Source organism: Epinephelus lanceolatus, chromosome 5, assembly GCF_041903045.1.
Source record: "Epinephelus lanceolatus isolate andai-2023 chromosome 5, ASM4190304v1, whole genome shotgun sequence".
NCBI lineage: Eukaryota > Metazoa > Chordata > Actinopteri > Perciformes > Serranidae > Epinephelus > Epinephelus lanceolatus.
In genome coordinates this window covers 13,040,984-13,055,872 of record NC_135738.1, presented here as the reverse complement: position 1 = coordinate 13,055,872, position 14,889 = coordinate 13,040,984, and the positions used below count along the sequence as shown (strand labels likewise).

Sequence of the window (14,889 nt, the reverse complement as noted above, 5' to 3'; positions counted from 1 at the left end):
GTCATAGTATAGTATGGCGTCAAAATGGTGTAAAAAAAACGTCATAGTAGTATTGCATCAAAATGGCATAAAGATCGTCATAGTATAGTATGGCATCAAAATGATGTAAAAATCATCATAGTATAGTATGGCATGAAAATGGCATTAAAAATTGTCATAGTATAGTATGGCATCAAAATGGCACAAAAAACGTCATAGTATAGTATGGTATCAAAATGGTGTGAAAATAGTCATAGTATAGTATGGCATCAAAATGGTGTGAAAATAGTCATAGTATAGTATGGCATCAAAATGGCACAAAAAAACGTCATAGTATAGTATGGTATCAAAATGGCACAAAAAAACATCATACTATAGTATGGCATCAAAATGGCCTAAAAAACGTCATAGTATAGTATGGCATCAAAATGGCACAAAAAACGTCATAGTATAGTATGGTATCAAAATGGCACAAAAAAAACATCATACTATAGTATGGCATCAAAATGGCACAAAAAACGTCATAGTATAGTATGGCATCAAAATGGCCAAAAAAACATCATACTATAGTATGGCATCAAAATGGCCTAAAAAACGTCATATTATAGTAAGGCCTCAAAATGGCACAAAAAACGTCATAGTAGTATGGCATCAAAATGGCGTAAAAATCGTCATAGTATAGTATGGCATCAATATGCCATGAAAAACATCATAGTATAGTATGGCATCAAAATGGTGTGAAAAACGTCATAGTTTAGTATGGCCTCAAAATGGCCTAAAAAACGTCATAGTGTATTATGGCATCAGAATAGCATAACAAACGTCAAAGTATAGTATGGCATCAAAATGGCATTAAAACCGTCGAAATATTGTATGGCATCAAAATGGCATAAAAATCGTCATAGTATAGTATGACATCAAAATGGTGAAAAAGATGCCATAGTATAGTATGGCATCAAAATGGTGTGAAAAACATCATGGCATAGTATTGGCCTCAACATGGCATAAAAAAGTCATAGTATAGTATGGCATCCAAATGGTGTAAAAAACACGTCATCGTATAGTATGGCATCAAAATGCCCTAAAAAAACTGTCATAGTATAGTATGGCATCAAAACGGCATAAGAAACGTCATAGTATAGTATGGCATCAAAATGATGTAAAAAAACGTCATAGTATAGTATGGCATCAAAACGGCATAAAAAACGTCATAGTACAGTATGGCATCAAAACGGCATAAAAAACGTCATAGTATAGTATGGCAGCAAAATGGCAAAAAAAAAAACGTCATAGTATAGTATGGCATCAAAACGGCATAAAAAACGTCATAGTATAGTATGGCAGCAAAATGGCATAAAAAACGTCATAGTATAGTACGGCATCAAAATGGTGTAAAAAAAACGTCATAGTATAGTATGGCATCAAAACGGCATAAAAAACGTCATAGTATAGTATGGCAGCAAAATGGCAAAAAAAAAAAACGTCATAGTATAGTATGGCATCAAAACGGCATAAAAAACGTCATAGTATAGTATGGCAGCAAAATGGCAAAAAAAAAAAACGTCATAGTATAGTATGGCATCAAAACGGCATAAAAAACGTCATAGTATAGTATGGCAGCAAAATGGCAAAAAAAAAAAACGTCATAGTATAGTATGGCATCAAAACGGCATAAAAAACGTCATAGTATAGTATGGCAGCAAAATGGCAAAAAAAAAAACGTCATAGTATAGTATGGCATCAAAACGGCATAAAAAACGTCATAGTATAGTATGGCAGCAAAATGGCAAAAAAAAAAACGTCATAGTATAGTATGGCATCAAAATGGTGTAAAAAAACGTCATAGTATAGTATGGCATCAAAACGGCATAAAAAACGTCACAGTATAGTATGGCAGCAAAATGGTATAAAAAACGTCATAGTATAGTATGGCATCAAAATGGTGTACAAAACGTCATAGTATAGTATGGTGTCAAAATGGTATAAAAAATGTCATAGTATAGTATGGCATCAAAATGGTGTACAAAACATCATAGTATAGTATGGCATCAAAATGGCATAAAAATTGTCATAGTATAGTATGGCATCAAAATGGCCTAAAAAACGTCATAGTATAGTATGGCATCAAAATGGCATAAAAAAACATCATAGTATAGTATGGCATCAAAATGGCATAAAAATCGTCATCGTACAGTATGGCATCAAAACGGCATAAGAAACGTCATAGTATAGTATGGCGTCAAAATGGTGTACAAAACGTCATAGTATAGTATGGTGTCAAAATGGTATAAAAAATGTCATAGTATAGTATGGCATCAAAATGGTGTACAAAACGTCATAGTATAGTATGGCATCAAAATGGCCTAAAAAACGTCATAGTATAGTATGGCATCAAAATGGTGTACAAAACGTCATAGTATAGGATGGCATCAACATGGCCTAAAAAACGTCATAGTATAGTATGGCATCAAAATGGCATCAAAATCGTCATAGTATAGTATGGCATCAAAATGGCCTAAAAAACGACATAGTATAGTATGGCATAAAAATGGCATAAAAAACGTCATAGTATAGTATGGCATCAAAATGGCATAAAAATCGTCATCATATAGTATGGCATCAAAACGGCATAAGAAACGTCATAGTATAGTATGGCATCAAAACGGCATAAGAAACGTCATAGTATAGTATGGCGTCAAAATGGTGTACAAAACGTCATAGTATAGTATGGCATCAAAATGGCATAAAAAACGGCATAGTATAGTATGGCATCAAAATGGCGTAAAAAACATCATAGTATAGTATGGCATGAAAACGGCATAAGAAACGTCATAGTATAGTATGGTGTCAAAATGGTGTACAAAACGTCATAGTATAGTATGGCATCAAAATGGTGTAAAACAACGTCATAGTATAGTATGGCATCAAAACGGCATAAAAACGTCATAGTATAGTATGGCATCAAAATGATGTAAAAATCGTCATAGTATAGTATGGCACCAAAATGTAGAAAAACACATCATAGTATAGTATGGCATCAAAACTGCATAAAAAACGTCATAGTATAGTATAGCACCAAAATGTAGAAAAACACTTCATAGTATAATATGGCCTAAAAATGGCATAAAAAAGCCTTATACTATTGTATGGCATCTAAACAGCTTCAGAAACGTCATAGTATAGTAAGGCCTCAAAATGGTGTAAAAAATTTCACAGCATAGTGTGGCATCAAAACTGCATAAAAAACGTCATAGTATATTATGGCATCAAAACAGCTTCAGAAACGTCATAGTATAGTGTGGCATCAAAACGGCATAAAAAACGTCATAGTATAGTATGGCATCAAAATGGCGTAAAAAAGGTCATAGTATAGTATGGCATCAAAACAGCTTCAGAAACGTCATAGTATAGTATGGCATCAAAACAGCTTCAGAAACGACATAGTATAGTATGGCATCAAAACGGCGTAAAAAACGTCATAGTATAGTATGGCATCAAAACAGCTTCAGAAACGTCATAGTATAGTATGGCATCAAAATGGCATAAAAAACGTCATAGTACAGTATGGCATCAAAACAGCTTCAGAAACGTCATAGTATAGTAAGGCCTCAAAATTGCGTAAAAAGCGTCATAGTATAATATGGCATCAAAATGGCGTAAAAAAGGTCATAGTATAGTAAGGCCTCAAAATTGTGTAAAAAGCGTCATAGTATAGTATGGCATCAAAACGGCATAACAAACCATCGTAGTATAAAATGGCAACCAAATGGCACGTCATAGTCCAGTCTGCAAAAAAATGTCATTCCAAAAGTTGGCTTGGTATGCAAAAAATATTTTTAGTATAGTATGCCATAGTATACAGTCTCATAAACAATTTAATTTCAAAAGTCATCGTATAGTACGCCATGGAATGTTATAAAACATGTAATTGAATTTTGTAATACAAGTTTTAGTCTAGTTTTTCAATAATTGTCAAGAAAAAGTCACATTATTGTAACCTTTATTAAAATGCTTTTTTGTTGTGTAAATAAAATGATAAGTTGCTGATGTTGGTTCAAAAGTAATATAGGATTTGTTGGGTTATGATTCCAAAATATTTAAATTTTGCTAACTAATCTTCCACTGGAAGACAAAATTGTTTGGTTAGCTTGATGACCAGTTTTGCCATTTATAACAAACATAACAAAGGTCTGTAATTCAATCTTAAACATGCCCACAATAATTGATCCTACGTTTTCCTCAGTGCAGCTCAATAGTCTTTTGCTCAACCCCTTCTGCCCACATATTATATATCATACAACTTGCTGTCAGAGACTGAGTTGTATTCCCCATGATTAGTAACCATTTTGTGTAAAATCAGTTTGTGTTATCCTTGAACAGAGCACCCTGACACCTCACAGACAACCTTTACCATTTATTAAAAACTATGTACAGTATGATTCAGAGTTACAGACATCCAGACACCTTTTCACATGTGCAGCAGTGCACTTGTTTTGCATACTTTGCTTCCCTAAACTGTGACAATGGGAAGCAAACTGCTACACATGATGACACTACAGCCAAAGCTTCCACACTGTGCTGCATCCACATATCACTATCTAATCAAAACAACCCCAAACTAGGAAGGCAAACTGTGAAGACGGACTGGCCGAGGAGCTAAGAACCTTCATGTCCTGTGATGAGAAGCAGTGCAGGAACTATGACAGACTCATAACAGCTTGCTACTTGTTTCAACTTGTTTTGGCAGTTGACAAAACACCGTCATTGTTCACTGGTAAAATGACAAAAACAAATACACAGTTTCAGGCAGTTAATGGTTTCAACATATCACAGAATAGTGTAGGTAATCAATAAATAACTTCTCTTAAACACAGCCAGCTTTCTATCATGCTCTCTAAAAAAATATAAATGCATAAAGGCTCCAATCCACATTCTAGATAATGTGACATGATACACTGAAGGGACGATTTCAGGAAGTTCCATTATCCACCAAAATCACTGAGTTAAAATGGTTTGAACATGCACATACAGAGCCAACACAAAAACAGTGATGTCACACTGAACTTTTAAAATCCAGTACCTCCATACATGTAATATATGATGGGTTATAAACTAAACAATACTTTAACCAGTAATTATCAGTCATTTCTCACTGGATATGATTTGATAATCTCCTCATGCAAAGAGCTTTCGTAATATTTAATAAGTGATGTGGGGACAGTGAGCTGATGGCATGAGAGGCACCGAAGATATGAAGGGCTGTGCTCACACTTGTCTTTTGTTGTGCGGCTTCTATCTACACGTCTCGTCAAATCACAACAGGGAGCAGAAACCTGATCCAGCTGTTGAAGTGAGACCATGTAAAGAACTAGTCTGCCATTTTGGGAAGTATTTATTGGCCTTATTTTACAAAACCTTAAGCTTACATTACCCACAATGCAATTCACAAGCCTGTGGGTCAGACAGTGATTTGAGTGTTGTGCTAGCAGCAGCTAATGTAGCCAAGGCTGCTAGCTTCAAGCAGAGATTAGGAGTGAGTTACAAAGGTCTGGTGAGCTGGTGAGTTTTTAAATTTTACAAACTTTTAGTCTTCAGCCCCAAGTGACATTGACTTAAAGGGAAATGTAAGTATTTTTCAACCTGGACCTATTTTATCTCATGTTTTTGTGTCGAGGAGACACAAATAAAGACAACTAATAAAGACAACTGCAGCTGGCAGCAGCGAAACAGGCTGCAATGTAACCACTAAGGACATTCAACACCATCAATATACATCCACTAAGAGTGCTTGTTTTGCTGCTGACAGATTTAGATTGTTATTGTAAGTGTTTGACAACCTTATGGAAAGAATCCTACAGAGACAGACCTTTTTGTTTAACCAGAAACAGCCCTGACATTGCTATCGACCAATTCACCAGACTCCATTTAAATAAGCAATCATTTCAACATCACAAAACACACTTGATTCAAAGTCGACGGAAACAAAATAAAACTAAAAAAAAAACATCATGGTCCATCAATCACCAGCTCTGGTTTGGTTCAAATTAACCCTTAATTCACCCAGTTAGATGTGAAAATGTGCTGGTTATACACACCCTAAAATGACTGTTTTTTTTTTAAATGGAGTCAGGTGGGTTTAGCGATGGTAATTTCAAGGCTGTTTGTAGTTACACAAAAAGGATGTCACTCTTTAACAAAAAAGTCTGTCCAGGGTTCACACGGTCATTGAAAACCTGGAGAAGTCATGGAATTTCAGTGTCATTTTCCAGGACTGGAAAAGTCATGCAGTTTGTATAAATCATTGGAAATTTTGGAAAACTCCTGGAATTTCATTGTTTGTAATGAAATTAACTGTTGCAGTACCTTCCAGATAATGTAACATAATAGTAATTTTATTTTGTTTTAATTACCTGTGGATGACAACATTATGGGTGGGATTACTACAGAGATAAACAGGGTTCCCACACATTCTCATGGACAAGATTTCAAAATTTTCCCATGACTTTTCAAGAACCATCATAAAATTTTCATTTCAGAAAAGCTTGCACGTCACTGTCTGCTGCACTTGCTGGCTTGGTTATGGTACTTTTCTACACACACATATGCAAGAGAGTCTCGCTTCCCGTAGCAAATGCCGCCACACCACATCACATAAACACGCAATTTCTAAAAGGGTTGATAGGTATAAGTCATGGAAAACAAGAACTGTGCAACGTTTCCATTTGTATCGAGCATCAAAAAAATTGTTTGAGCTAATTTGCCTCACCTGACGTTGCACATTGTTCAACAGGACTATTATGCATTGCAGTGTCGATGCTGAAATGATGTATCAAGCAGCCCTAAGTTGACGCATATTAGTGCTATGTTATCTCCGTGGGTAATTTACAGGAAATAAATTCACTATTATGTTACATTACATGGACTTTTCCAGAACTTTATACAAACTCCATGACTTTTCCAGGCCTGGACAAAGAGATTGTGAAATTCCATTGCTTCTCCTGGTTTTCCATGACCCGGGAAACCCTGGACAGACCTTTTTGTTGAAGAGTAACACCTTTTTGTTCAGCCAGAAACCGTTCTCCAAAATCCATATCACCGAACATACAAGACTTCATTTAAATAAACAGTCATTTTAGGATGTGTATAACCAGCAAATTTTCACATCTAACTGGGTGAATTAAAGGTTTACTTCAACCAAACCAGAGCTGGTGATTGTTGGAACAGCCTAAAGACAAACCAAGATGCTTTTTGTTAGTTTTATTTTGTCTCTGTCAAATTCCAATAAAGTGTGTTTTGGGATGTTAAAATTATTGTTTAAATTTAATGTTTAAATGGAGTTTGGTCAGTTGGTTGATAGCAATTTCGGGGCTGTTTCTGACCAAACAAAAAAGGTCTATCTCTGTAGGATCCTTTCCAAAACGTTAAACACTTATAACAATCTGAGCCTGTCAGTGGCAAAAACCAGCACTTTTAGTGGACGTAAATTGCGCTTCTATAGCGCCTTTCTAGTCTTCCAACCACTCAAAGTGCTTTTTACGCTACAAGTCACCTTCACCCATTCACACGCTGGTGGCCAAGGCTACTGTACAAGATGCCACCTGCTACTCAGCTTTAACACACACTGATGGAACAGCTATTGGAAGCAATTTAGGGTTAGTATCTTGCTCAAGGACACTACAACATGTGGACTTGAGGGGCAGATTGAACCACCGATCTTCGGATTAGTAGACACACTCTACCTCCTAAACCACAGCCACGCGCAATTACGTTGCAGTCTGTTTCGCTGCTACCCTCTGCAGTGCTCTCACTCAGTACTGGACCAACTTCAAAAACTGTCGTCTTCGTTAGTCACGTAGACACAAAAACATGGGAAAACAAAGTCCAGGTTGAAAAATACTTAAGTTATTCTCATGAGGACACCATTTAAGATAATTCATAATATTTCGGGCAGCCAAAAAAGGCTTACATTTTTTTACACGACCTACAAATGTGTCAAATCTGTGGAGATTCCCTTTAAATAAATGTTCATGCTAATAATGCTATAATGCTAATAATGGTAGTCGGTGTCAGACAGGAGAGAGATTTAACCGGACACGTTCACTGGAGATAAAGAAAAAGCTATTTGGGTGATAAAGCCGTGTGATTACACAAAATCTGTTTTTCAAAATACCTAAAATTGAAAATAAATAACTACATGCAAATGACAAGTGTAACCACAGCCGGCAACACCAGCGCCACTACCTTTCACCTCAGCACCAGTTCGGCTGACTAAACTTATAATGTTGCACTTTGATATAATATAGTTAAACTTTGGGTACAAAATGTATTTTAAATACTTGACTTAAATACTCAATCAAACTGTTTGAGGCGTCTCCAGCCTTGTAAATTAATATTAATGAATTCTTCAGGCTGAAAAACTTTTATAAATGACCTTTAATGTGATGCGGAGGACTGTCAGTTGCAGACGGAGCCGTCTTTATGTAGCTTAGTGACACAAGCAAACAGCAACAAGAGGGTTTCACATCTTCCACATAACATAAATTGAGTGTATCAGGAGACGACGGCAAAAGGGACTTTGATTAAAGAAATATTAAGGGAACTTTGATTTACATATGATTGTTTGGCCCCACTAAGAAATATGGGCAACTGACATCAATTCTGCAAAATTAGACTTTGCATGGATGTTGGTAGAAATACATGAACCACACCCTAAGAAACAACATGCCGTAGTACCTAGCACCACGTTAGCCTCTCTGGGCAGGATTGTTTTATTTTGTTAAATGACAACAGAAGCAGACAGGATCCATTTCTTCTTGGTTTAACTCCGTGATGAAAGAAATGTCCCCTCTGTACGCTGCGAGTTCGTTCTCAAACACGATACAACACAAAAAACAATGTTCAAAGGTCGTCTAGGGTACAATCTCCTTATTGAGTGAATGTCACCACGTCCTTCTGTGTTTTGTTTTTGACTGCCTCTGTTGCGACTGCAGACACAGTCACATGTAGTGATAGAAGAAGCAGCTCACGTCTGACGGCTGACGTCTTGTGGCTCCAAAAGTCTGGAGACGTTCATCCAGCTCAAACAGACAAATCGTCGAGCTGGTTTTCGTCCATGCTGAAGACTAATTGGTGAATTGATGGTGACTGCTGGGCACATTCAGAAGGCTTAGGACCAGGCTGCGGGGTGGTTTCAGAGAAGAGTCCGAGCAACGTATCTAAGGAGACCTCCGTGTTGGAAAAAGATAATGTCCGTCTCAGTGTCAAACAGCGCAGTGACGAAGAAGGACTTCCCTTGGCTTGTCTGAAAGAAACACAAGAACAACTCCTTCACTACATGATTCATCAAAGTGCCTTTATTAACACACAGCTGCTCTGGATCAAATATATTTTTAGCAGCTAAAGAGCAAGATACTTTTCTCAGGAATTGCTGAAGATGAAAATGGAACTAAACAAAGAGTGAATATTAGACACTTGTTCTTCAGGTTGCCAGAAACACGACTTCAATGATAATAATGTTGCTTTGTGTCTGGTGAGTGTGTATGTAAACAATAATTTGCTAATGTACTCTTAACAGCTTTAAACTGGTAATAATCTGTCAAAGCTGCAATTTTTTTCTGCTTCTTAGTGGCAAAAAAAAGAACAGGGTGTTGACAGGTATCACACACTTAAAATAAATGCTTTTTAAATTTTAACCAAATTTAAGACAAATCATCTTGCTTTTTAATTCAAGCATTGCAGGTAAGTACAAAGGTGAGAAGTATATATGTGAGTTACAGTGAGTTAGGTTAATTTACATTTTGCCAATTGCAGGTATAAATAAAAAAAAAAGATTCAGAGTATTAGGTTCAGTGGTAGATTTAAAGATTTCTAACATCAGAAATGTGGACGTTGATGTTGAAGAGCTTGACAAAAAGAGATTAAAAGATGGATAAATCAGATAAAATGTTCGCAGCAATTAAGACGTCACACTTTCAAATTTAAGACTATTTAATGACTTTTAAGGCCTTATATCTAAGACTTTTTAAGGACCTGCAAACACTCTGATTTTCCAGTGTAGCTTTAATTTTGTTAAATAATCTTTGTAAATTGTTATGGAATTTAAAAAAAAATTGTCAGGTTACACATGTCGGTTTGCTACTCTACAGTTAAGTAATCGTACCAGCACTCTGCTAATCTAATAAGGCGTTGCTACACTGGTTAGCTAGCTGCTGCTCTGTATTGCGCACCACCCAGGTTAAGTGGGAGCTAGCTAGCGTCGCTGCTAATTCAGCAATGATAGCTGGTAACAGCAATCCCAAGCCATGGTGGCCTTGCTGTAAAAACATTGTGGCCACCCTCTGATCTCCCACCAGGTTGCCCCAGTGAGTAAACTGCTTCATTTGGAGCTGCAAAATCCCTTTAGCTTTGTTAACTATGTAGCACCATTAGCTGCGTCAGCATGGCTAGTATAGCTAAAGGGGGTTTTGCCGCTCAAAATCAAGCCATGTTTCAGTCAAAACGCCATCCCACCACCATGAGCCTGGACAGTGTGTTACCAGTGGCAATCGCTAAATGAGCTGCACGACTAGCTAGCTCCTGCCCTGCCAGTGCACAGTACAGAGTGGCCAAGGATTGCTAATCAGTAGGGGTGTAACGATCCATCGATCTGGATCGACATATCGATTAAATGATCAACAATCCAATGTCATCGATGCAAAGTGAAAACATCGATCCATGTCTTCATCTTTATGATACACTTTTATTTTGAAAATCCATCAAACAGCGACAGACAGACAGCGAGCAGCTTCTGTAACCAACAGTGTTAAATGTTTCAGCATGTTAACTCAGCTAGACGGCTGTCTACCACGAAAGTCAACAGAATAAAAAACAAAGGCAAGACATTTTCTCACAACATTTCACCACCTCCAAGCAGGTAGTGCTTTGAATTGTGTTGCTAAAGCTCACTGAGTCAATGAAGTGACAGACCAAAAAGAAAGGCCTCCACTACTTCACGTCACTGCACGTGTTCTTCTTATAAAATGAGCCTGTTAGTTACTGGTTAATGAGTGTCGAGCTATTGAAAGCAAAATGAACTTCAACTGACATCCCTATTCTGAAAATTGTCAAGAGCTGTGCGAATAATTTACAACTTCTGCCACCTCAACAAAAAGAAATCAATTCAATTAAATTCATTTCACCAGAATGTTTCACTCAGTGTCGGCGGTGCTTTCCAGGGAGTCTCGCCTACAGACATTAACAAATAAACAAAACAACAAGCCAAGTTTCTGTGTGTGACAGTGACCACAGCTCAGGGCTGACCGTCTGCTGCCTACCTTGACAGTGAGCTGCTGCCTCGGACTCAGGCTGTCCGGCCTGATGATGGTGAACCTCTCCTTCCCGCTGAGCTCCAGCGAGTCTGCGTTCTCGCCAGGCAGGAACTGGAGCGGCATGATGCCCATTCCCACCAACTGGTTCTTGTGCAGCTTCTCAAAGCTCTCGGCGATGACGGCACGTACCCCCTGTCGACGGCAAAGAAGCAGGTGAGCAGCGAAAGCAAACTTGGGAAAGGTTACCAGCGAATTAATTAATCTTTCATTGCAAGAAGGTTTTAAATGATTTGGTTTAATATGTCAAGCTCTTGGAAAGTCAGGTGAAATGAAAACAAAGTGTAACTTGTTGCCTATCATGTCGTCTGGTCAGTGAAAAGTGTTGTGTGAGTGTACAGCAGTTTACCATCAGGTATGGTCCTTTGGCTACCCAGTCCCTGGAGTTTCCAGAGCCATAGTCTTTGCCTGCCAGGATGATGAGGGGGATGCCGTCTCTCTGATAGCGCTCAGCTGCCTCGAAGACATCCAGCTGATCAAAGACAAACAGGAAGAGGACATATTAGGAGACATTATTAGGAGAAGGTCAGAAATTGCAAAAAACAGTAACTGACAATGTTAGACACACACAATGCTACAACAAACATCACAAGTCTGACCATTGTAACAGCCAGCTTTTGCAGGATTAGTGTTTCTATTACCCGATATGTAAACAAGTACACAAATGAATCCACCTCTGGGTTACTGATCTTAAAAAGTTCACACTCACCGTCTGGCCTGAAGGAATGTGCAATGTCTTAGGGCCTGGTTTGCCGATGAATCTATTCTGGAGCTTGATGCTGGCAAACGTGCCTCTGGTCATCACTGCGTCGTTCCCTCTGCGAGCGCCGTACGAGTTAAACTCCCGCGGCGTCAGGCTGAGGGGAAATATTCAAAGTGAGATGTTATTAAATTTGCATTTGTGCAGCCATAAACAGAAACAGTGTAAAGTAACAACACTTCCTTTGTCTACCTGTATATGCATCCATCATTCACATTATATCTTTAAATACTAATTTAATTTAAATAATTTACAAACTTAATTTAATTCAGTTTTTGTTCTATTTTTGCCACAGAAAACTGGGCTTCTAAATCTATATTTCTTGGATAGGCACCATCTTTTCCAACACTTGCTAGAAACATTTAAATAAATAATAAATTTCACTGTTCCAACGAGCAAGACAAGCTATCGCCTGTGAGCAGCCAAAAATGTAGTCTTGCTTAATTTAGGACGGTGATGAGGATGCTGTGTCCATGCCATGCAATAATCTGAATATAATGTGCATCATCTCCTCAGTCAGAATCTAATATTCCCCCATCCAGACTTCTCAATGAAATAACACTTTGTTATAAACAGTGGTGGAACAGAGCAGCTAACAAATGGACCCTGTTGTGAGACTGTTTCATCAGTACTGGTGAGATTTGTTGGTGAAGATTCTCAGTCATTCAGGTCATGGTAATCCTGAGGGCTATATCGTAGGCAACTGGACTTGCTTTAGTTACTTCAAGACGTTTACCTCTCATCCAAAAGGCTTCTTCAGTTCCAGAACTGAAGAAGCCTTTTGGATGAGAGATGAAACGTCTTTTAGAGACTCAAGCAAGTCCAGTTGCCTACGATATAGCACTTAGGATTATCTGTTCATCCTGGTGTCTGATAGTAAACTGACCGTTTGCTCAGCAGGTACTTGGCAGCGGCGCTGACCCTGGCGATGCTGCCCGCTGGTGAGATGTGGTCCGTGGTCACTTTGTTCCCGAGGAACAGTAAGACATGAGCGTTCTCTATCGACTGAGGAGGCTGCACCTCTTTACTCTGAGACAAAAGACAAGCAGAGGACACTTATTGTCTAGACTGCTGTTGTTTTTATCCCTTCAATGTGTCAAATCCAAAGACATGGCAAAATAACAATTACCACAAAGGCTGAGAGACTCACCAACTTGCTGAAGAAAGATGGCGAACGGATATATGTGGACTTGTGATCCCAGGGGAAAACCACAGAATCTGGACTGTCAATGTTTTTCCAAAGTGCGTTCCCCTTCTGAAGAGAGTGGGCACAAAAACATTCATATCATCATTAATTCATGTGATTTGGGAGAAACTGACATTAGGCATGAAAGAGAGATTGTGCCCTGACCTCCATCCTTCCCCTGAGATCCCTAAAAATGGAGGAGATGACTGTGTCCTCTTCAGTCTGTTGGACCTCCTCCCTGGACGGCCAGATATCACAGAGGAACACCTCCTTCCCCTCTGAAGTCACACCTGCATCAACAACAGGATGCTCAGTGTTTGCACCACGAAAACAATAAACACATCTGCTCAGTTTGATAAATAGTCTCAGGTTTTGTTCTTTAGGAAGCAGAACTTAGAAGTGTTTAATATACAAGTGTAATATCAAAGAAAACTCCTCAGCTTGAGCCTTAAATTTTGTTTAATGTCTGTTAAATTCACTCCCATCGCTACCAGATAACACAGTGCTTTAGACCCTGAACTATCCACACTGCTCCTTTGTCATCTCTTCTATGGCTGCAGCATGTCTGCACAAGATGCTGAGTCACTAAATGTTCGCTCACTGTAATCAGCCAAATTCCTAAAATCCTGTAATGAACCTCAGGTTTTAGTGCCGCGGCTTTAGAGAGCTCCTGACGTGTGTCTTTCTTACCCAGAGGCTCTTTCTCAAAGTCGATTCCCACAGTGCCTGCAAGAGCATACGCCACCACCAGAGGAGGGGAGGCCAGGTAGTTGGCACGCACGCAGTCACACAGGCGGCCTTCAAAGTGCCTGTTTCCAGATAACACACCGCAGGCCACCAGGTCCCCCTAAAACACAAGTAACCATCAAGATTTAGTCACTGAGAGATGCACGCAGAAATTATGAAGATTAGCATTACGAAGGTCTTACCTGTTTGATTGCATCTACGACAGCTTCAGGTAACGGAGCTGTGTTCCCTACACAGGTGGCACAGCCATAACCAATCACCTCAAACCTGTGACATCCAGAAAAACACACTGTTGTTGTGTGTAGGAATTTAAATATTTGGACGAACCCTAACCCACTTTTACACACAAACTATAATTATGACAAGGGATGATTACAAGTTTGAACACATTTTACCTTTTCAGACCACACTGCTGTTACAGGTTAGTAATTTAAGGGTTTATTAAGTGAAGATTTCCACATCACCAACTCAATCTCTCTCTACGTAAGAACTACCTGTTTTAAGTTCGATGTCAACTAAATATTTCCACACGGTAACTGTCACATGTAAATGTTGAGTAGCCTACAGAACCAAATAACAAAACTTTAACGGAACGGTAAATGGACTGCACTTGTATAGCACTTTTACACTATGTCACATTCACCCATTCACACACTGGTGGTCGAGGCTACCATTCATGGTGTCACCTGCTACTCAGTAACCACTCACACACTCTCACACACTGATGGAGCAGCCATCAGAAGCAATATGGGGTTCAGTATCTTGCCCAAGGGGATCGGGGGATCGGGGGATCCAACCGCTGTCTTACAATTAGTGGACAACCCGCTCTACCTCTGAGCCTCAGTCACCCCTAG

At 38.7% G+C, this 14,889-nt stretch overlaps 1 protein-coding gene across 2 annotated transcripts in view; it reads right to left on the bottom strand.

The window, feature by feature from the left end:
• Positions 1-8,394: 8,394 nt before the first annotated feature.
• ireb2 (iron-responsive element binding protein 2) overlaps positions 8,395-14,889 on the bottom strand; it is a 26,203-nt gene continuing 19,708 nt past the window's right edge. For both annotated transcript variants that reach the window (XM_078167719.1, XM_033634891.2), the window contains exons 14-22: positions 14,218-14,302; positions 13,979-14,135; positions 13,454-13,578; positions 13,253-13,357; positions 12,989-13,131; positions 12,052-12,199; positions 11,692-11,814; positions 11,292-11,477; positions 8,395-9,280 (exon numbers count right to left, since the gene is read on the bottom strand). In XM_078167719.1, the coding sequence (XP_078023845.1) occupies positions 9,170-9,280; positions 11,292-11,477; positions 11,692-11,814; positions 12,052-12,199; positions 12,989-13,131; positions 13,253-13,357; positions 13,454-13,578; positions 13,979-14,135; positions 14,218-14,302 (1,183 nt within the window). In that variant the 3' untranslated portion in view covers positions 8,395-9,169. The remainder of the gene's footprint in view (positions 9,281-11,291; positions 11,478-11,691; positions 11,815-12,051; positions 12,200-12,988; positions 13,132-13,252; positions 13,358-13,453; positions 13,579-13,978; positions 14,136-14,217; positions 14,303-14,889) is intronic.